General features: G+C 33.9%; 2 protein-coding genes across 5 annotated transcripts; one reads left to right on the top strand and one right to left on the bottom strand.

The window, feature by feature from the left end:
- The first annotated feature begins 10400 nt into the window (after positions 1 to 10400).
- PYL2 (PYR1-like 2) lies at positions 10401 to 11196 on the top strand. The gene has a single exon (XM_059598706.2). It carries the CDS (start codon positions 10541 to 10543, stop codon positions 11105 to 11107), a length of 567 nt encoding a protein of 188 aa, XP_059454689.2. The 5' UTR covers positions 10401 to 10540; the 3' UTR covers positions 11108 to 11196.
- A 4312-nt stretch (positions 11197 to 15508) lies between these two features.
- Positions 15509 to 20477, bottom strand: NDL2 (N-MYC downregulated-like 2). Of its 4 annotated transcripts, none has more exons than XM_059597750.2 (11): positions 20319 to 20473; positions 18992 to 19118; positions 18187 to 18284; positions 17982 to 18070; positions 17648 to 17708; positions 17452 to 17538; positions 17222 to 17299; positions 17088 to 17144; positions 16871 to 16926; positions 16310 to 16445; positions 15509 to 16056 (listed from the first exon to the last, which is right to left on the bottom strand). In XM_059597750.2, the coding sequence occupies exons 1-11, from the start codon at positions 20412 to 20414 to the stop codon at positions 15835 to 15837; spliced, it is 1107 nt and encodes a 368-aa protein (XP_059453733.2). In that variant the 5' UTR covers positions 20415 to 20473; the 3' UTR covers positions 15509 to 15834. The 4 variants fall into 4 exon arrangements, with proteins under 4 accessions (XP_059453733.2, XP_088374407.1, XP_059453734.2 ...); XM_088518281.1 differs by having other exon boundaries at positions 17100 to 17144; positions 20319 to 20472; XM_059597751.2 differs by having other exon boundaries at positions 18992 to 19091; positions 20319 to 20471.
- Between the last annotated feature and the right edge of the window lie 1309 nt (positions 20478 to 21786).

Here is a 21786-nt window from a genome sequence, read left to right as displayed (position 1 = left end):
TGAAATAACTGTAAGATAAAAATATAGTTAGTTTATAGCATTATTCCTGTTAAACATTAACCGTTATGAGAGATTAATATGAATCCAAATAGGATTTATAACAAATAAAATGATATAAAGAAGACTTTTGTCTTATTTTTGTTCATTTATGTAGCTTTTAAAATTACCATCGGATCAAAATCTAATAGAACGATACATCACCTTTAGATGTGGATAGAAGTCTTCCTTTTAATATCACTCTTTTACAAGTTGACGTAAATTAATGTATTTTATCCTCGCACCGACATTCATCATTTATAATTAAGACCATAATTAATGAATAGTTCTTATCAGTTTCATTGACTTTTTTCTATTCCTTTTTATTAAGCAAAAGCACGTTTAATTTATGGGGCGTAAGTATGAAGAAACAGATAGAGGGTTGTTGACCACCAAGGTGGTAGTCGAGATGGTAAAGCAGCCGGGTAAATCCCCCCCTCCAGGGGCACGAGTTCGAACCCGCTTGCGGTAGTAGTGCGTGCTCAATTCTGGGCTTTACCATCTCGCACCTTTGTGGGGCTGTGGTGACGGGCTCGCCGCTTAGGCAGTAGCTATGGCTCAAACCGGACATTTCATGGCGAGGGGGGGCCCCTATGGTCACGCCCAGGGGGGGAAATCTACACTGGTCGCCCCTCCCCCCTCTTTTAGGAAAAAAAAAAAAAAAAAAAAAAAAAAAAAAAGAAAAAAAAAAAAGATAGAGGGTTGTTGAGGGAGTAGTGCAAAATCCACTGCTTCTTTGGAAATCGGTAGAGAAAATTAATTAGTTGGAGCAAAGATATATGAACACCATATTTTTTTGGGATTAATTTGTTTATAAATAATAAATTTGGGATTTGCTAAAAGTAGATCATTGAATTGTAAAATTAATTAGATTCAATGAATATTATTAATTATGCTTTGTTTGGCAAGCAAGGTGAATTACTTACCAGAGTGGTTCACTCTTCACTATATGGCGACCCACCACCTTAATTATTTTGGTAAAGCCGCCAGGTTTAATTTGAAGGGCTAAAATTAATATTTAAGTACAATATTGGGTGCCCCTCCAGATTTTGATCAATTATGGTCCATGGACTACGTTGTGCCCACTTTCTAGAACCCGCTATATATATATTTTCAAACCTATTCATTATCAATGGACTAATGAATGTTATTTATTTGTATTATTAGGATGATGTCACAATGTTTTTCGACTTTTAGATCTGTTTTTATTATAAAATAAAAATAAAAAATAAAAAAAAAGACAAAAATTTCTTTCAACCATACTAATAAGTGTCAGAGTGTCATTTTTCATATGTTTTTTTTAATATTATTAACAGTCATTTATAGTCATTTTACGAACCTAAGAATTCAAACATTGATTTTTAACAAACTCAAACATGTTAAATGACACTTGGCATTTATTAGAGTAGGTTAAAGGAAATTTGTGTCAATAAAAAAAAAAAAATCAAGGGTTGATAAGCACAATCACATCAATTAAATGAAATGAGAGTCGGATTACTTTTCTCAATATTATGGAAATTATATAACTCTCTTACAAATTGAGTTGTAAGAATTTTTCTAATTCATTCTCTAAAAATGTTATATATATGTTTTATTGAACATGTGAGAAACATATGTTTTTTTTTTATTATTATTATTACTATTATTTTTTATTAATGCTATTAAAAAAGTATGTGAGAAACACATGCTATTAAAAAAAATTAATTCTCACCTGCTAAGGGACACATTACACTTTTAGAAACTGAGGCTCTATTTGTTTCGACGTAAAATGTTTTCCGTCGAAAAATATTTGATCAGCGAAAAACATTTTCTTGAAAACATTTCCTGATGTTTGGTGCCTGTGGAAAATCACAAATATATATATATATTTTCATTCACTCATATTAAACTTTAAATGTAAAGTTTAGATTAATTTAAAAAAATTAACAAATTTTTCAATGAATAAATATTTAATTAAAATAAAAATAACTGTAAAATTGATAAAGAACGTTAAATTTAATAATTTAATAAAATATATTTAATTATAGATAGAATTTTCACTCAATTAACACAAGCTTAATGTTCTTGGTAGGTGAAAACTGTTGAGTTTTGCCCTACCCAACTGCCCCATCTCTAGTTGGGATTTGAGGGCATGAGATTATAACGAGAGTGGCTCTACTCTACTTGAGGGTAGTTGACATCCATCAAACTTTAATTAGTTTCAACATTAAATAAATACAAGAGTGGAGGGCACTGACACATTAATTCAATAGAATGAGAATAAAAGGAGTGTGTAATATGTAATATTATTTTTATTATATATACTTAAAGTAGTGCTACATATTAAATTAATCTTCATCCCTTAAATAGATAGGTTGATGGACACGGCTAGCTAGCTATATTAGTCCAATATGATATATGCTTGCAAGTTTAAAATTGTACATTTGTTTCACACTAGATTCATAGGTTTCAACTACCAAAATTGATTGCTTATATATGTTAACTTCCACAATGAAAAGAATTGAAATATTTGATGAGTAATGGTAATAGAAATTCAATAAACTAGTTGATCAAAAGTTGCCATTACCATTGCTTTACGCTTCATATATCCTCCTTTCTTTTCGTTTCCTTGGAATTGCATTGGATCATTACTCATGAGGGTGTCTCTTCAATATGGTTTGACTCATTGATGCATCGAGACCGTCCATTAGTGGAAACACAAATTGGACCATTACACCCTTTCGTCGTTCTTTCCCTATTCTCCCACTTTTTAAAATTACTATTATATCCGTGGAGTTATATGCGTCATACATAAACCTCACAGATCCAATGATAAATTTTAAAAGTGAGAAGATGAAAGAATGATCAAAGAGAAAATGTTGCATTTTTTTTTTTTTTGTGTGTGTGTGGCTTTATGCAATTACTTTTGCTACTTGTTTCTAAAATTTGTTATGTAATAAGTTTGTTTTTATGGTCTCTATTTCATTAATTAAGGGATGAACTATGATTGAGACCACGTCTCAAGAAGCGGAGGTTACTAATTCAAATCTTCTTCTCTTTTCCACCCCCAACCAAAAAAACAAAAGAATCATAATGAGAATCAAGGCAGTAGCAAATTCATGCAAGCTACTACACTTGTTGTCCGTCTATGGTCCATCTCTTTTACAAATTATATATATATATATATATATAATATATATATATATATATATATATATATATATATATATTGGTCATGGAGACATTGTAATTGTCAAAAAGGGACCACAAGTAGCGATTGTCAAGACAAGGATACATCATGCAACTACCACTCTATCATATTTCATAGGATGAATGCATTTGCAATCACAATCCTTTGGTTTACCCAAAGTCTAGTACTAGGTTGTTGCAGCGTCTCTATTGCACGGGCATCCTATAATCTACCTCAACTTTTATCATCAAACTTCCCTTTCGTGGGCGTGCTATTTCAACCTTTCTAATTTTTTTTTTTTTAAAAAAATAATAATAATGTTTTGACTTTATTTTCCTTTCTGTTTCATAATTTTACTTTCAATTGCCACGCTATTATTACAGAATTTCAAGATCAATTTTAATGAGAATTTGGCAGACAGGATTATAGATGTTAGTAAATTTGCCCATCTTTTAATGAGAATTTGGCAGACAGGATTATATATAGAGAATAACTTTTATAGGGTCTTGTCTCCAAGAAGTAGCTTAAACGGCTAAGATCACGTCTAATGAAACAGGGGTCATTAGTTCGAATCCCCTCTACCCTCTTGTACGGACATGTCAAAAAAAAAAAAAAAAAAAAAACTTTTATAGGGTCTTGGGCCCTTGGCACAAACTAAGGCCTTTGTGCCCTCCAATAAGAAGGCGACACATCAGCGTGGAATACTATAACAAAAATATGGTGTTCCACCTAATTTTTTTTTTTTTTTTAGAATACCTAAAACAAAACACCTTCTAGAATAACTTTTTTCATATTTTTCTCCAAAACCATCACAGCCACCAACCTGAAGAGACACTGCCGGAGACAACGCCAGAGACGACGCCAACAATACAAAAAACGCCAGGTAAGAACCAAGCTCCTCCTCCCTCTCTCCGGCGCCCCTCTCTCTCACCGGCGTTTTCTACACCGTTGGCGTCGTCTCTGGCGTTGTCTCCGACTCTGGAGACGACGCCAACGGTACAGAAAACGCCGGGTAAGAACCAAGCTCCTCCTCCCTCTCTCCGGCGCCCCTCTCTCTCACCGGCGTTTTCTACACCGTTGGCGTCGTCTCTGGCGTTGTCTCCGACGTTGGAGACGACGCCAACGGTATAGAAAACGCCGGGTAAGAACCAAGCTCCTCCTCCCTCTCTTCGGTGCCCCTCTCTCTCACCGGTGTTTTCTGTACCGTTGGCGTCATCTCCGGCGTTGGAGTTGTCTCCAGCTGCGTCTCCGGCAGTGTCTCCTCAGGTTGGTGACTGAGGTGGTTTTGAAGAAAAATATGAAAATGTTATTCTAGAAGGTGTTTTGTTTTAGGTATTCTAGAAAAAAGATTAGGTAGAACACCATATTTCTGTTATAGTGTTCCACGCTAATATGTCGTCTTCTTATTGGAGGGCACAAATACCTTGGTTTGTGCCAAAACCTTATAGAAGTTATTCTCTTATATATATATATATATATATATATATATATATATATCTTAATTTTACCTTATACCTTTATACAGCCAAAACAACATTATTCAAAAAATTTGGATTAGTTGACGTTGTCCTGACTCCTGAGCAGTATTCTTTGACTACAATCGCAGATCTCCACCTACCAATAACCATCCACGACCGAAGCAGACGACATCTAGATCTGTAATGAACCAAAATTCAAATCCCCTACCAATAACCATCCACGACCGAAGCAGACGACATCTAGATCTGTAATGAACCAAAATTCAAATCCATAATTCTTTTACATTTCAAAAAACCTAATACACGACAATTTCTGCACTTCTTTTTTGTCTTGCAAATTTCGTTGATTTGCCTTTGAATCAATGCATTCACCAGCCTCTCCAAGAAACCATGTGCAAAAAAGGCCAAAAAAACAAGCTACCTTCGTAATGCTACATACTCATCTCATATCTTATTCTCATTCTGATAGTGTCCATCAATCATTATAATAGTTAAATTTGACTATTATAAGCTATTTTTTGCGTCCGCCAGAATAGCACTTTAACATTTTTTTTCTTATAATGTGAATAATAAATAGACTCTTTTGCCTATTCATCATTCACACTACAAAAGTTTCTTATTATTTTTTATCTCTCCCTTTCTTTCTTTCACTCTCTCTCTCTCTCTCTCTCTCTCCCCCCCTCTTCCTTTCACTCTCTCCATTACAAAAGAATATTTAAAGAGAAGAGAGAATCTGTATAGAAAAATGAGTAGTTAAATTAAAAATTTGTACTTTTTTATTAGCTATTTTAGCTACTCCTGTTGAAGATGCTATAATATATAAAAAATAAAAAAAAAAAAAAAAAAATCACTTGTCAGGCTTTGGAAGTAGGGGCAAGTCAACGACTTTCAAGTGGTTACTTTTAATTTAGGGGAAACTTTAGTTTAGGCCCCCTAAACTTTCACGTAATTTGACAAACCTCTCCCCAAACTTTCAAATCTCTCACTTTGGACCCTTGAACTTTCAATTGCTCTCAATGTGGACCCCTCCATCAAATTTTAAACGTTACATGACATTTATACCCCTAACTTTTGTATAACATTTCAACTTTACCCTTTATTCCAAAACATTTTTTTATTTGAAAAAAACAAAAATCAGGGATATTTTGGTCTTTTTTTGTATTTTTAACAGTTAAAATTGACGGAGGAATCCACATTGAGAGCAATTGAAAGTTCAAGGGTCCAAATTGAAAGATTTGAAAGTTTAGGAGGTTAAAGTGAAATTTCCCCTTTAATTTATAAACCATCGCAGGCCACTCAGACACCAAAGCAATTAGCTCATCTTTCAGCTTGATGTAGGCAAGCGTGCGCAGTTCTCAACAGAGAACTAGGTCTTTCATGGACCCATTTTGTATTTGCTTTTCTTTTCTTTTCATCTTAGCATTGTATTTTATGTTTGGATTTATTATTGGAACTAGGTCTACAAACTCTCTTAATTTTCCTTTTTTTCTACACTCAAAAGCACTCAACAAACTTACAAAGCCTTCTATAGAATCGCCCAAATTGAGAGGAAGAAAAATAAAGTTCTTCTTCAACGTTGTTCAACGACATTGAGTCAACAACAATAAATTCGAGCCGCGCTAGCGCCATGTCTCACCGCACACTAGCTAATTGACATGCGGAGATAATCAATGGTTGAACGGCACGTTACGCCAGTCGAACGCGATCTGACATTCAGCATTGGAATGCATGTCCCATCAATCATTTCGGCAGGTGACAAGATCCAAACCATTGATCTTCTGTCATCATTTGATCACAAATTGACAAGTGGAGATGCTCTCCGATTAAACGCAATTGTTCAAGTTTGTATAATTTGATATAGACCCATCTGTCACTAGTTGTCATTCGAACAGTGTCATCCGTCAATCGAATAGAGCAATCAGCTCATCTTAAATTTTTCTAAGTTTTGGACCTAATTTTACAACTTTGTTTTGAGTGTTTTTGACACTTTCAGCTCTAACCACACTTAAACTTGTCACAACCAAGATATATATTTTATTAATATTTGTATCCTTTTAACTTTTCCTAGTGTTACAATCCTAATCCTAATAGACGCATTCGTACAAGGGAGGAATTATTTCGTGTTGCAACATTTGCTGTTGAAAGTTGCATGCTGCTCTAACTGAAGTTCATGGCTGAGAAGATGACCATAAAGGTAATTATTGCTGATTAGCTTAATTATAATTAAGTGATGAAGGTTAAATAGGACCTGGATTTTGAATCACGGGCATATTGGTGACCGTGTTGGCTTATGTTTGCGAAACAAGAGGGGTTGTGTGTTTGGGGAGCTGAGGTTGAAGAAGGGTTGTGAGAGGCAATTCGCTAGAGGAGACGTTTGTCGTTTATGAGTTTGATACAAGGTAGAGATACTCTATTTGAGTGAAAGGATGTTTCTCATTGACATTTTATCATATAGATCATCTACATTATTATATAGCATTTTAAGTGAAAGGATGTTTATCATTGACATGTTATCATACAGATCATCTACATTAATATATAGCATTTTAAGTGAAAGGATGTTTCTCATTGACATTTTATCATACAGATCATCTACATTAATATATAGCATTTTGAGCGAAAGGATGTTTCTCATTGACATTTTATCATACATATCATCTACATAAATATATACCATTTTTACAGAAGTTCTTCTCGGTGTGATAAGATCATAAGTACTAACAGACTTTCACAATCCGAAAGCGTGATCATTTATCCATATTCATGATTACAATTTCCCATGGATTCTTTTAGTTCCTATTTGCATTGCAAAAGAATATCAGGAATGGTCAGTGCTAATGTTATATGCCATAACAGCCTAAACACAGGATGATAATAGAATTAACACAGACCTCAACATTAATTGTTAAATGTTTTCAAGTTAATGACATGTTTTCACTTGATCCGAATAGTTTAATAACTAAACATAAATTAATCTAAATCAACTAATGATTAAATCAACAGAACAGGGCCAGGGAAGTTATATAATTAAACAGCCTAAATTGGTCAAACTAATTAACCCCACACATATAACAAGCAACAATTAAGTGGAACGAAACTCAAGCTTGACTCATATCTTCCTCATCAGATCTTCATATAACCAGGAGAAACTTGCCCAGATATCAACTCACAACAAATTGAACCATACAAATAAGTGAAATAACAAAACCCAAATAAATCAAATGAAATTATAACAGAGAAAGAGGATTGGGTTGTTCAACTATAAATAAAGATACAAATCGAAGGGAAATCACCCACCAAATTTCATGCCAAAAGGGTTGTGTTCTTTGGGTGTGTCACAAAAACACAGAGGTACATAAGAAGGAGTGATTTTGACAAAGACTGATGCCGGCTCTTCCGTCACTTGTAGGCTTTGATGTGAAGGGGGGTGATAGCATTACTCATAAAGTATTATGGGCAGGACGAGGTGAGCGTGATGAATCCACCAAAGTGTGAAAACAAAGAACAAAAAAAGTCGGGATCACGCCGGAGTTTGTTAGACTTCTCACATGATCCACGAATCTCCAACTTGCCTTTTAACGATTGCGACCACCATCGCAATCCCCCATCCTCAGCGCTCTTGTCCATTTCCCACTTTGCCCCCATTTACCCATCACACTGGAAACTAGGAATTCTAAACACCAATCATCTCTATTACTAATTTTCATTTCTGGGTTTTGTCAATGTGTGTGCTTGCTTTTTCTCTATGCCCACTGCTGAAAGAAGCTTGATTGTCAATTGCCATGTTATTTTATTCGGATTAGGTTAACGACTTTACGTGGTCTAAAAATAATTATAGGAGAGTTTTTGTAGGTTTTTCAATTGTTTAGATTTAATTTTAAAAACAATTATATATATATATATAAGTTTTATATAAAAAAAATAATAAAATTAAATTTGAACTGTTAAAATAAAAAATCCTGTATTTTTTTAAAAAAAAAAAAATTATGAGCGCCTAAGCCAAATCTATTTTATTCCACTTAGAAATATTTTGAACTTAAAAACTTTCATAATCTAATTCCCTTCCCTCCTTATGGTCTGTTTGTGTGTGCGTTTGAGTGGTCTAAAAGTGCGTTTAATACTCAAAAAATCAATTTGAAAAAAATAGTATTAGTTTGGTAAAAAAAAATTGAAAACGCTTTTAAGAATCCAAAAATTGTCAAAACGCATTATTGGCAAAAGTTTAAAAATGAAGCTTTTGCCAAAAAAAACGTTTTTTTTTTTTAACTTAAAAACTCTATTTCTCAAACGTAATCATAAACATGCTCTTACTAATCATCCGGGTGAAAAGCTTAAGACCATGCTAAAATAACAGGCGCTTTGGTTACAAATATTTTCTTGAAAGATATGGATAAATTAATGGATAACTAATTCTACTAATTTTGGGACATTGATTGGGTTCATGCATGAATATTAATTCTAATTTTAGGATCCTCTAATGGATAATTCCAGTATCATCTCATCTTTTTATTACTGGGTGGGGGCTAGAGGAGGCTAACAACTTGTTCGGGCGAGTAGGCTTCCTACTCTAGCAAGACTTCTCTCACAATTCACCCAATAATAGGGAGCATAGATAATAATAGAAAGAACGGTACCTATTTTTCATACTCATTTATCATTGATGTTGAGTGTTTTAAATGACTTTTTTTTTTACATATCCACACAAGTAGAATGAAAAAGGAGAGAGGGATTTGATTTAGAAACTCTTGCTTTATGAGACTTGGTCTCCAATTTATTAAACTACTCCTTGAAAATTAAGTGACTTTCTTTTAAGTAGTTAGCATGTAAATCCACTTAAAAAATGCAATATGAACATGAATCCGAACATGAATCCCTTATCATCTGACAGGTAGGAAATTGTACGGATCAAAATATGTATAGGTTGACTTTGTGACACTACCCCTAGAATGTTTTTTTTTTTTTTAATTACCCCCCTACCCCAAGCATGTTAATCAGGTTGAGAATTGCTACCCGGAATTTATTTAACGATTATTGCTAATCTTGATAAAAACATTATAGTAAAAAACAATTCCTGATAAAAGCTCCACGTAGGGTGTCTCTCTAATCCACCTCAGCAACCTAGGGCACTGGGCCACTGGCTATGCCCATGTCCTGTCATTCCAAAGATAAGGGCTAATACAACTATCTTAACTTGGATTGAGATTCTCTAAAATTTTTTTAAAATTTGAAATTTTTAAATTCATAAATTACGTCTAAAATAAGAATATTTCAGGATAGCTTTCTCATTAAATGCTGAAATATGACTTATTTTAAACGTTTAGATAAGATGAACGGCTAAAATTTATAAATTTAAGAATCTCAAATTTAAAGAAAATTCTAAAGAATCTCAATCCGTCTTTAACTCTTAATATAGGAATATAATCGTCTCCAGTTCAAATGAACTATTTGAACTAGATAATATCCAATTAGTTATAATAAAATGTATTTTTGTCTTTTCACTTTTTGATGAGATAAAAATACTTCTCCACTATAACTAACCCGGTTCAAATGAAATGGAAAGATTCTAATTCCAAATATAGTTATGTTTGGACCCCTCTTAATTGTTTTCATTTAGAACCAAGTACATTTTTAAGTAAAAGACGAAGTTTGCCAAGGTCATAAATGTCCAAACGACAGAAACAGTCTCCTAAAGACAAATAATTAAACTCCCTCGTGCATTCAATTGATTTCTCTCTCTTTCTCTTTCTTTTCCTCCCATGAACATCACCCGGCCACCAAAGCCATTACTTTTCACCAGTACTAGCTACCAATCTTCTTCTTCAATTGTTTCCGTGCGTGCGGCTCTACCCCTGCGGCCATGGACTCTCATCACCATCTTCATCCTCAAGGTCTAACCGCTGAAGAACACGTGGAGCTCGAACCGGTAATCAGCACGTACCACAAATCCCAGCCCTCTCCGGACGCGTGCACGTCTCTCATAGCGCAGCGGATCGACGCGCCAGCTCACGTCGTGTGGCCTTTCGTCCGGAGCTTCGACAACCCGCAGAAATACAAGCATTTCATCAAGACTTGCAATATGAAAGGCGACGGCGGGATTGGAAGCATAAGAGAGGTCACAGTAATTTCGGGGCTGCCGGCGTCGACGAGCACCGAGAGGCTGGAGATTTTGGATGACGAGAACCATATACTGAGCTTTAGGGTTGTCGGGGGAGAGCACCGGCTGAAAAATTACCGGTCGGTTACTTCCTTAAATGAGTTTAACAAGGAAGGTAAGGTTTACACCGTTGTGTTGGAATCCTATGTTGTCGATATTCCGGAGGGGAATACCGGCGAGGATACGAAGATGTTTGTAGACACTGTGGTGAAGTTGAACCTTCAGAAGCTCGCCGTCGTCACCATGGCTTCGCTGCATGGAGATGAATGATGAGGTGGCGGCGGTCGTCATGATCAGTATGGTTCTCTTGCAACTTGCAAGTTGGATTTTATAATTTCTTTTTCTTTCGTTTTTTCTTAATGGGGTTAGGCAGTTTGGATTGGTTTGTATATTTGGTTTTATTGGGTGAATTATTATTCGGTTATATTTTTTAAGATGCAATTTCATTTTCTATCAATAAACTATAAATTCTCAAAGTTGACCAGAAATGCATAGTAAGAACATCGATCGATCTATATATATATATATATATATATATATATATATATATATATCTTGTTTTGTTTATTTTATTTTTTTTATCTATCTAGCTATGTGCATGCAGGGGGAGATAAGATTTTAGACATGGGAGATGAAAATTAATAATTAAAAAAAAAAAATTAAGGGAATAAAAATTTGTTAAAAGGATTATAAGATATTTTTTAAAAAACATTTTGAGGGTTGGGAGACTAAAGCCCTCCAAGCCTCTTAGTAGTTCCGCCTGTGTAGGTAGTCGATTCACTTAGGCAACCCAATATATGACAAATAATTAGAAAGTGTTTTAGACACTCGTAGCTCAACATGTTGCAATCATCAAGCGACTTCGTTAAAGTCGTATTTAAGAGTCTTTCATGTTAAAAGGCGACACTCTCCATAAATTAATATTATATTATCTTTCTCAAAACTTTTTTCTATATGGTTACTTTCAAAAATATTTTACTAACTTAGTCATTGGAGCAGTATGAAAAAAACATCCTTAAAAACCCGACAATTTTTCAGTAACAATTCTCTTTGTTTTGCAATATCATTGCCAGTTGCATCAAAATTTACTTCTACCTTTGACCGCCTTTGTAATCCAATATTGTGCATGTCAGTATGGGCCTATGGGCCTATGGCTACTGGTTTTTATGAATATTGTTTATAAAACCCAAAAAGATAGGAAAGCCCAAAGTCCACAAATCCCATGCAACTAAAAATTATTCGAGAATATTCTCTCTCTCTCTCTCTCTCTCTCTCTCTCTCACTCTTAGGGCCAATTAGGTTCCAAGGTCATGATCATAAGATGAGCTGATGAGCACCATATATCCATGGGTCATTGATATTTTTTATAGGATTATGACCCTCAAACAAGCATGCTTTATAAGCAAATACTTTCACTCTCAGCATTTTAATTGATGTGTATATAAAATAAAAAATAAAATATATATATATATATATATATATATATTATTTTCTTGTACTCCTCCAATTGGGAAATAAAGGAGGTGAGGGGTTTCCTAGCTTGTGCGGCTAAAAAAATAAAATAAAATAAAATAAAAATCTTATTTTCTTGTACTCCTCCAATTGGGAAATAAAGGGGGTGAGGGGTTTCCTAGCTTGTGCGGCTGTGGATTGATGTAATTAGGATTGTAAGGAGTGGATTGTGGATAGTAGGTAAGCAATTACTTGGTGTGGTTTATATGTCAACGCTTAATTCAACGGCGAGGACAAAGGAGACAACTATTTTATTTATAAATTTATGTGATGACTTGTGAGCAACCTCAGAGGACATGTGACCTTCAAGCCTCATCTCTACATCTCTCTCTCTCTCTCTCATTTATGCATCAACCTTCTCAGCCACTCATTATCATCTCTTTCATCTTCCTTTTTTATATCTATCACTAACGATTTGTTCAAATTAAAAAAAAAAAAACAATTATATATACATATATATCGTCAAAGTGGGTTCTCCATGATACTATAATTGCTTACAACGAGACTTTACCCAAATTGTGGATAACGGCAATCTTGCGACTAACCACAATCTAAAATGATTCCATTCTAATAATGGAGAAACTTGTAATAAGATGTAAATGGAAGACAATAAAGCATGATTCCATTCTAATAATGGAGAAACTTGTAATAAGATGTAAATGGAAAACAATATAGCATAAGCAAAGGAAGAAAAGACTAGAGAGTTTTGAGCGGTTCTACTTTAGACGTCTACGTTCACTACTAAAGAATTACTCTTAGCTGCTTTGAATTTCATTTATGCTCTGGTGGAGCTGGGTCAGGCAATGGCTCAGTCGGACTTAAGGGAGTGCCTGCGGTTCCCACCGTCTAGGCCCCTTCTGTACGGCTTCCAGCGGTTACTTACTACTATGGTCACGCCCAGGTAGACTAGCCACAATTAGTCTCTTTAGCTTATCCTTTTAAATTTTTTTTAAAAAAAAAAAATACTTTAACGATTACATTTTGCTTTTATATATTGTCTTCAATATTTTTACAATAGAAATAATCCCTTTTTATAGGAAAAATATGGTAGGTGAAATAAATACAAACAATACTTAGAGTATGTTTGGGATTGCATTTGAGAAATATAACTTTTAAGTCAAAAAGAGCTTTTTGGCAAAAGTTTCATTTTTAAGCTTTTGCCAAAAGTGAGTTTTGGCCATTTTTAAACTTTTTGAATCCTTAAAAGCGCTTTTAATTACTAAGTGAGTACTTTTTTATTCAAATAGACTTTTTGAATGTTAAAAGACTTTTATATCTCTCAAATGTAATCTCAAACAGACCCTTACTTATAATTATGTCTATTTTTTTTTGTTTTTTTAACAAGGAATACCTTAGTCCTTATTGCGTAACAAATACTAATTACTTGTGTAACAAGGAAAATAATTTTAAACATTTTATTCAAAATAAAATTTTGATACAACTTTCGACTTCTATCATATGTGTCGCATACGATGAAAAGTGACACACCATAACTGGTTCAACTTTAATATTAAGACAATATTACTCCTCATTTTACACTAAATGAACAAGATCTTATTCCCCTATAAATTACCACCTCACTTACATCTCAATAAAGTTCTCTTTTGATCTTCCTTGATTTATAATTAATGACATTAATCATTATTGGCCCATTAATTAAAAAGATATTCTCCAATTCATTTGAACTAAGGGAGTAATGTTACAAGTTTTTTTTGTGTCACGCTTGTGTCTCTCCAAGAATTATGTGGCTCTTAAAATCACCGTTGAGCTTATGATTGATCATTATTGAATTTTGATCAAATTGTGATTTTAAAAGCCACCTCATTTTTTAAGTAGCACAAGAGGAACTTTTAAAATGATTGGAATTGGAGAATATCCAATCTTTTAGATACAAAGGCAAAATTATTCCCAAAAAAATGTGAAATGACATTTTTGCCCTTGTGATATAAAGGACCGGATACTTTCCAATTCATTTGAACTAGAGAAGATCCTGATCCCCATAAATGAGCATGACAATAGATGCAAGCAGAACATACTGTTGTGGTTCATTCTTTTTTGTCTTTTAAACATATTACATGTCATTAGAAAAAAAGAGTAATATATGTATTACAGATTTACAAGTATCTATGATTTATACGATGGTGCAAACCTGACGGCCATGTGGGAAGTTTTGTGCTACCTCTTCATGAATAGTAGAGAAAAGGAGAAGGGAAGGGGTTACCGCTTACTCTTTCTCCGATTTGGATGTATATTTTTGGACTAACAATGAAACTTACAATTTTATCTCACATTATCTCATAATACTTGTGCGGCAATCTCAATTAATTCTTAAATTAGTTCTTGTTAATTGTGAAATAAAAATGTAGTGTATAACATTACTCATATTTTTGGAGAAGATGATTTGAAGGGATATGAACGGGGACTACACCCTCAAAGCCTTTTCTATTTTTTTAAATCACTAAAATGTTGAAAATTTGAAGGGAGAATAATAATATACTAAGCTTAACACATATTTTTGAGCACTAATTGGCAGCACGCGCGGGCGTGGCACGCCCAGTGCAAAATTTTTTTTTTTTTTTTTTTTTTTTTTTTTTAAGATCAACAGCACGGGCGTGCATTACCCCATATTTTTACACTTTCCTTTTTACTCGTCAGGAACGCTAAAAACCAACTATTTATCGTGTACAATTATCCTATAATGTTAATGTAGCAGTGTCATCTTCTTTAACGAAAACCTCTCCGAGAAGTTGGTATTATAAAATAAAAATATAATTTCTAGCATTATTCTTTTTCATTCTATAATAAATAACTATTTTTCCTGCTCTTTCCTTGGCTCCAAAAATTTTTCACCGTTTTCTTCTCCTCTCCTTTCCTTTCCTCCAATAACTTTAAAAATAAAGGTCCTTAAAATAACTCCTCTATTTCAAATAAAATAGAAAGAGGATGGTCCGTACAAGCTGAACCGGCTACAACACTTCTATCTGTAGCCCCCAGAAAGGTAAATCCCACTCCCTCCACGTATCAGCCAACCAAATTCCCAAACTCCAAAAAAAGTGCCAGCTAAGCAAACCTAACAGACTTCCACTAGTAAACAAACAAACAAAAAAGTAGAATTAAAATGATTAACTAAAAGAAGATAAACATTAAAAAAAGCAGAGAAAAGCAAAATCACCATCCATCGCTTATTATTGTTCTTATTATTACAATTTGTTTGTCAATGATGAATGATTATTTGAGGATTTACAGACAGCTCGGCTAAAGCCCACCTCAACCAACAGTGATATGGTTACAATGAAAGAATGAAAATATATGTGCTTTCTTTCTAAACTTTTCTCTCACATCTTTTGGTTTTTTCCCCCTCTATCTACACCCTGGAAACCTCTCTTACAGATCAACCCCAACCAATCACGAAAAATACCAACTCCTATGATATAATAGATTACAAAAAAAAAAATACAATATTCCCTGCAACTTTCATCTTCTTCTCAGATTTGCAGAGAAATTCGTGTTTTTATTGGTTTCAACTTCAACCCCATACTTTCGGGTGAAAGAAGCTCCGGGGCAATGCAAGAGGGACTCAAGGGACTTCTTGGGCTGACACTTGATTGAGATGGCCTGTACAAGCCATATCCCATGAGGAAATACTCTAATGGTATCATCATGGCATGGGGCTGCTCCTCTGTCACCATTGACCCGCATGCCTGAACCTGTAAACCTCCAGTATATAAAGCTCACTTCCATATTGATGCCACCCTAATCTATATAAATGATAACTAATGCTATTTAGTAGACTATCATATGGCATTGTCAAATCAACCATTTAATCAGCACTTATAAAAATAAAAATAAAAAATCAATTGCTAATTTTCACTGCCATGTTATTCAAATTATACAGTAACCTTATAACAACCTACTAAATAACATTACTCAAAAATAATATGATAAAGTTGTGTTACATACCTCAACTAACGCACTATATCGTCTATCTAGATTGGAAGTCATGTGGAGAGCCTCGAAGTGAAATGGAGAGTTATCCCCAACAAAAATTAGAGAACGACATTGTAGTTTTCTCAAGCCCTCAGTGATGTCAGGTCTCCTGCAAGACCAAAAAATAAATTATTCCTAATCCCCAGGAATTCAATCAGGAAACCCCAAGCACATAAGGTAACCCACATCATGCAAGATAGTCTTCTATAAAGTATTAAAACAATTAATGGAGTCATAATCACTCCCAGATTGTCAAGAAGGTTAACCATATCAAGGGCGGCAATCCTCACATTGATCAGTGCACACTCAGTGATATAATCGGAAAAGGACTTGACATGTCTTTATGAGTTATAATTCACAGAAACTCTAAATATTAATCTTTAGTCTCATATTTGCTTATAAACAAAAATGTTAATCTTTATTCTTAAGTGTTCACTCTAAGCTGCTCTTGACCATAGAATGATTTCAAAACAGACATTCACACTTGTATGCTATAAATGCTAGGGATGTTGCCATCTTAAGAACAGGGTTTACCCATTAATTGCTTCAAGAAACCTCCAAACATTTGAACTCTGCCTCTCCTCCAAAGACTGTAGAAAGAAACATATTATGTCATGAATTAAGACAAGTACTCTGCCTTTGACAACCACTATCAGTCATTTTTGAATTTATAAAGAGAATATTGTAAAATTTTATTTATTATTATTTTTTTAAAAAAAAAAGGAAAGATTGGAAAAGTTGGAGGACTAACTCTTATACATGCCTGAACTATATCTGATTCTGATACATGGGCATTGCCACGAACTTCCTGCAACCATTATTTAAAATCCAATAAAATTCTGGAAAGACAAAGATCAATTGAGGAAAACTGAAGCAGGAGAATACCTTGCTGAAGTAACGCTTAAGCAACAACTCCTTCACCACTCCACACATGCCATAGAAGTAGAGTAAATTTGACATCACCTGTAATGATTTTTTTTATAGATAAATCAATCTCATTAAAGTGCAAAGGGGCAGAAGCCGCAGAACAAAGTACACAAGAGAAGATTTTGAATCTCACATAATAATAAGATTCTCCAACCTAAATAAATAGTGGAAAGGTTCAGAAAAAGAACCTTATTAAACAACCATTCTGTCCAAGAGGGTGCTTTGCATAGAGGAGAGACAAGTATCAGACCAAGAACTCTTTGTCTATATTTCATCTGTCGTCGAGAGTAACAGTAAGATCAATTAATTCACATGAGTCCAAAACAGAACCTAAAAGTCACTTGCAACCAAAACATGTGTACTGTGCCAAGCAGAAAAGCTTACAGCAAAAAGGGTAAGGATGTAGGCTCCAGCTGTAACCCCCAAACACATCACAGCACCAAGTCTGACACAGAGAGAGAGAGATACATCAGTTGCTTCCCTTCATAACATCCAAATGTAAGTAAAAACTGATGATGTTGTATGAACAAAGCAACATATTTCAGGAATGTTTTCTATAAATAGTTGAAATATCTTTCGACATATTTTTAAAAAACTAACAGAGCATTTCTAGCCAACAGAAATTATAACAAAATGATAAAAACTATTTGAAGCAAATTTTTGATTAGCTGACACTTAAAAGAGAATAGATAAATATCAAGTGAAAAAATAAAATTACCCAAAAAAGTTGAGAACCTCTTCAATCTGATCTGCTAAATCATCAACAGAAAGCACAGGCTTGTCAGGGCTAATTGCGGGAGCTCCTAACTGCAACAGCTCTTGAAGAAATAAATGATGTGAATTATAGTATCAATGAAAGAGATATTAGGAAAATGTGGACGTGAAATCAAAGCAGGACTAAGATATGCAGACGAGTTACAAACCTCATGCCCAGGAGGACTAATATGATATATGCAAAAATTGTGGAGCAGCAAGGAACATGCTTCTGGACAAAAGAATAATCCTTGAAAGCAGGACAGATCTGATCAATCACATAAAAAGACAGAAGACAAGTTAGAGCTTAGTAGTATGGCCAAACCAGTTTATAATATCGTTTGACTTCTTAATTTCCCAATGCAACAAATCACGGACATAAACTACATATTTTCATTTCCATGTGTAGAATATAGATTCAAATTTAAGCTGACCATCAAGAATGCAATTCTTTTGATGAGGGGAGCTGGAAATTTTCAATTGCACGAAAATTGCTGACATTTGTCAGAAAAAAAAAATAATAATAATAATAATAATAATTGTTCAAGTCCACCTCAACCACGCAACCTCAAAAGCTAAATTTGGCTATTACTTTCAATTACAAACATTTCTGAGAATATAAATTCTCAAAAATTCTTCCTTATATTACTCATAATTTCCCAAACTTTGGACAATTTGATCCATTACTCCATGCAGACTTCAAAGCAATTAACCATATGAAAAATCAACAGACCATAATAACACTATAGCATATAGATATATTAAGTAAATCAACTGATATACCATAACTTAATTGGCTTGTTGAGTAACTAATGCCCCTTCCATTCCAAATTAAAGAATTCAGAATGAATAAAATCTCCCCCAGAAGGATTAAGTGTTGGACATGCTGCATGCGTGACAATCTAAAATTGTAATAGATGGAAAAAGGGGGAAAAAAACTATTCTTGTAAAACATAAAAATTAACTTCTACTTACGATTTAGGGCTAAATCTGGATAAGTTACAAGAGCTGGCTTGTCTGGATCTCCAATCACAGCAACAGACACGTAACCATGACAAGTTTCTATAAGGTGCTCCTGCAAGAATATTTCAATGTGTGCATCCTACATTTAGTCATATTCATGGAAGAAAAGTGAGGAAATTAAACATGGAGTATTGACCACAGAGCAGCAAAGCCAATTTTTTTACCTGGAAATAAACAATCTTGTAATTAAACAAAATTTATCATAACCTTGTAACAACCATTAAAGTGGTAAACCTTCCATCAAAAAGGTCAAACACCTTTTGGGGGTCATTTACTTCAAAAAACTTAAGCATTCAAGGCACGCTCACGATATAATGTAACCAAATGGAGTTTTTATGTGCAGTTCAACTTTAAATAAGAAACCTAACTAATGTTCTCGTATTGGTACATTAGCATTCTACATGCAATCAAATTGTCAAAGCTCAAAAGTTAACAACCATATTCATCAACTCATTGAAAGTACGTTGACCTAAATTGAAATATTTTAGATATTAAAAGACAGAAATAAATATCCAATATCGCTCAAAAGATAATAATTCAAGCAACACCGGGAAGAACAATACTTAATACAAAACAAAAAAATCCATTAAACTTTAAGCGTTTAAGGAAATTATCAAATTGCAGAAGAAACATCCTTACAATACTATGTCAAAAAAGATAAAGGAACCCCCCCACTGCCTGTATTTAATACAAACTAAAATTTTCCAAATATTTTTTCATGATAAAAATGTTTAATGTTACCCAATACCCATCCTATCTTCCTATTTCTGATGCCCAAACTCAGAATCAAAGACTAACTAAGGTTTGGAGCATTTCAGACAATCTTAACTCAATGCAGCAATTGAACAACTTTCAAATGCTAACCAAATAATCCCAATAAACCATCAGAATTTACCTTGAAAACACAATGAAATCAATCAGGACACACAACAATATAAAATTATAACCATGGTAATTGTATTCAATTAAAAGCCCAGAAACTATGACTCCTTTAGTCAATTCCTATACGAACAAATAACTATTTAAATTGTTCAAAAGAACCTCAACTTGGTCAAATGTTTGCATTACGCTTAGTTGAGGAGATAGGAGTCGTTTTCCTCCTGAGTGCATAACACTCAAAAACTATACGATTCAAAATTTACTTTCTACCTTTCTTTTTTTCTCTCCAAAACCGAAATTTTCTTTCCATTTCCCAACATTTTCTCAGCAACCAAACAAAGCATTACGCGCATGAAAAACAGGCGCACGTAATGCGTTACTTCGAAAGGAATGCAGGTACCTTTCCGCCGAAGGAGATCCCCTCCATATCCACTGACACTGAATCGCTTGAATCCCCCATTTCTCTCTCTCCCTCTCTCTGAATTTGCTGAGGCATTGGCCCTGCCTTCCGTTGCTTATATACCACTCTCCCTCTCTCTCTACCTCTGTCCCTCTCTCGCTCTCTCTATTTAAAAACTAACCCGCGGGTTAACTCGTACGTGTCGGTACGAGTCACCGACGCTTAATACTAGAGAGAGAGAACTCACGAGCGGTCCGCAACAATCCTGCAACCAGGAACTCTGGTTACGATTAACCAGGGTTAAGAGAGGCCGACAGTTTTTCTTCAATTACTATATTACCCCTGCTCCATGGGCAATGACGTGTTTGTTTTGTTGCATTAAATAAGGCTTTCTTCTTCTTTCACTTCCTTTTTTTAAAAAAAAAAAAAATTGGAAAATATATATGCATGCCAAGTTGTACGCTTGACCTTTGACAAAGATGGGGTAGAATCCTGTGTTTCGTAGTGGAGGGCATAATTGGCCAGTGAATGTGGGCCACTGCACTGATTGGTTGATATTTGATTTGAATTCTTACCGTATTTTTCTCCCTAGATTTTTTCAAATCTCAACTTATTGATAATCATTGGTTCCAATTTTGATAGTTGACATGTTGTCATATTACCTGTTTTATTTATTTATTTGAAGACCTTAAAGGGGTTGTCATGTTAGCAGTTATTAACTTCAAAAAATGTGGATAAATTTCATTATCCACATTATCCAGCAAGATTTCAACTATTGAATTTAAACAAGTGGTTGAGTTTTTTTTCTTTTTTTTTTTTTTTAAATAATACTAAATTTCATTATATTCCTGTCTAAATGGGTTAGTGTATTGCATAAATACTAATTCAAGGAATTATGCACATTGTAATTGTAATAAGAGTTGAGTATGTAACCTTCAAGTAGAGAGCTTCTTCATCCTCTCCTTTTTAAATAGGATAATCTAAGAATCATAATTAAGCCACGTCACTCATCTTAAAAAAAATAATAATAATAATTTAAAAAAGGCCTTTAATGAGACTTCAAGTCTTGTTAACATCACTTTTCTTTATTTCCTCCCAATACGTGGACCCTTTATTTATTTATTTATTTATTTCACAAGTGAACAACCACAAGACCGTAGCATGGGGTCCATAGCTAGACCCTCAGCCTTGTTGTTTGCAAGGTTGAGCTTCCAACCAAGAACAGCTGCATCATGTTAAATTATCACTTATCTTATTAAATTATTATTTATTTCAAAAAATTTGTTTATTCAAAAAGTTTAAACTGCTACTTATTTTTAAAGCTTAAATTAATAAAAATATATAAAATTTAATCATTTAATCAACACTTCTCTCTCAAACAAATATAAAATATTTAATTAAAATTGAGGTAAATAACGGAGTCAATATTCGAACTCAATACTTTTGACCAAGTGCAGAACTAGAAGTT

The sequence above is a fragment of the Corylus avellana genome, chromosome 7 (genome assembly GCF_965113065.1).
Source record: "Corylus avellana chromosome 7, dhCorAvel1.hap1.2, whole genome shotgun sequence".
Taxonomy (NCBI): Eukaryota; Viridiplantae; Streptophyta; class Magnoliopsida; order Fagales; family Betulaceae; genus Corylus; species Corylus avellana.
This window is presented reverse-complemented; position numbering and strand designations above follow the sequence as displayed.

Excerpts from the sequence above, each read along its gene's own strand:
- PYL2 (XM_059598706.2), top strand. The coding sequence starts at position 10,541 with ATGGACTCTCATCACCATCTTCATCCTCAAGGTCTAACCGCTGAAGAA.
- NDL2 (XM_059597750.2), bottom strand. The coding sequence starts at position 20,414 with ATGCCTCAGCAAATTCAGAGAGAGGGAGAGAGAGAAATGGGGGATTCA. Across the intron at positions 17,300-17,451 it reads CAGAATGGTTGTTTAATAAG|GTGATGTCAAATTTACTCTA; the intron begins GTTCTTTTTCTG and ends AAATCATTACAG. Across the intron at positions 17,145-17,221 it reads TTAAGCGTTACTTCAGCAAG|GAAGTTCGTGGCAATGCCCA; the intron begins GTATTCTCCTGC and ends TAATGGTTGCAG.